The following is a 1,708-nucleotide window of genomic DNA, read 5'->3' as shown; positions in this document are numbered from 1 at the left end:
CTCTACACTTAGCTGTTTAAGTATACTGTGATTATGGCCTTGTCTTTACTTTATGCAGATTATTTTTTATACACACTATTATCATTTTATATGTTCTTGGCCCTTACCTGTGTTTTTCACTCTGTGGTTGTATTCTTGAACAGTTAATATTTTCTTGTACTTGATATTGTAGGGACTGTTATTTTATTTCATCCCCCCCTGAGAATCATTATGTAACATACCCTTCTCTTACCCTTTTCAGAGGTCGATATGACATCAAAGTTTATCCTTCCTTCATCCAACTCCACGGTAAGACGTTTGACTTCAAGATTCCAGTCCAGACTGTCTTGCGTCTGTTTCTTCTACCTCACATGGATCAGCGACAGCATTTCTTTGTGGTAGGAGCCTGTCATCAATGCTTTTTAACTGTTAAATGGGAGTTGTTTGTTTAAAGTTTGTGATTGATTAATGACAGTAGAATTAATTATATTTTTTTTCTCAGGTTAAACCTACTTTTGATTTACTAGTCTTAGTTGATTTGGTAAAACCAAAAGTAAAAAAAGAAAGTATTTTAATTTTTACAAACAATATGAGTTTCTTTATATGATTTTATGGTATCACTTAGGAAATTGACTTGTACATATTCATTATTTTTATTTTTATTTTTTGCCCTCTAAGGAGTTGATGAAGTATGTTATTTAAGGATTATAAGGATAACCATGTATGCTATCTGTTAATGTTTATATTTAGGAATGTAAAAGTTGCAAGAAGAATAATCAAACTCCATGTCTTCTTTTGTTTTGGGGAGTGTTTTATTGTTATTATTTTTACAGTTCACACATTTTAGAGCTTCTCAGTTCTCCACTTTGATTAATCACTTCCTCTTCAGGTGTCCCTGGACCCTCCCATTAAGCAGGGTCAGACACGCTACCCGTACCTGATTCTGTTGTTCTCTGGCGATGATAGTGACACAATTGAGCTGCCTCTGACAGAGTAGGTTTTTATTAGTTACTTTTTAGATAAGCATAATGTTTTTTCTTGAAGAATATAGGAATAAGTGGATCAGAATTGCATTTCTGTGTAACAGATTGTCTGTCAGTATCTTCCTGCATCTAATTCCTTGGTTCTTCCCCCCTAGGGAGGAATTGCAGGAGAAGTATGAGGGCCGCATGGAGAAAGAGATGACAGGTTCACAGTTTGAACTTATCAGTAAGATCTTCAAGGGTCTCTGTAACCGCAAGATCGTCACACCTGGCAATTTCGTTGGGTAAGTACTGGGAGTAGTTCGTAGGTGGAAGTGGGTTGGAAATTAGCTAAGAGGAGAAGAATATGTAAGTTTATTTTTATTATTTCCAGTTCAAAGGAAGTAGATAAAAAAGATAAAAGATAAAATCTACAGCTCCTCTTTACTCTTAATTCTTCCTCCCAAACTAACATTTGCCACACATTATCCTCAACTTTCTTTCACAGTCACTCAGGAACACCTGCCATTGGTTGTTCCTACAAGGCTGCTGCTGGCTACCTATACCCACTGGAGCGTGGCCTCATCTACGTACACAAACCACCCGTTCACATCAGATTTGATGAAATTATCTCGGTTAACTTTGCCAGATCTGGGTCCACCACAAGGTCTTTTGATTTTGAGGTAAGCTGTAATGAATACTTGAGCATGTGAGTAAAGTGTATGGAATTGATGTTTGGTGAGATGATATTGCAACTGATAGAGCTG

At 36.5% G+C, this 1,708-nt stretch overlaps 1 protein-coding gene across 1 annotated transcript in view; it reads left to right on the top strand.

The window, feature by feature from the left end:
* LOC119594755 (FACT complex subunit Ssrp1-like) overlaps positions 1–1,708 on the top strand; it is a gene marked incomplete at its 3' end in the record, with an annotated part of 12,340 nt that overhangs the window by 6,816 nt on the left and 3,816 nt on the right. The window contains 4 exon segments of the mRNA XM_037943847.1: positions 242–377; positions 869–972; positions 1,118–1,246; positions 1,450–1,624. Coding sequence (XP_037799775.1) covers positions 242–377; positions 869–972; positions 1,118–1,246; positions 1,450–1,624 — 544 coding nt within the window.

Source organism: Penaeus monodon, chromosome 34, assembly GCF_015228065.2.
Source record: "Penaeus monodon isolate SGIC_2016 chromosome 34, NSTDA_Pmon_1, whole genome shotgun sequence".
Lineage (NCBI taxonomy): Eukaryota > Metazoa > Arthropoda > Malacostraca > Decapoda > Penaeidae > Penaeus > Penaeus monodon.
The sequence above is the reverse complement of the archived record's forward strand: the minus strand, read 5'-3'. Positions and strand labels throughout refer to the sequence as shown.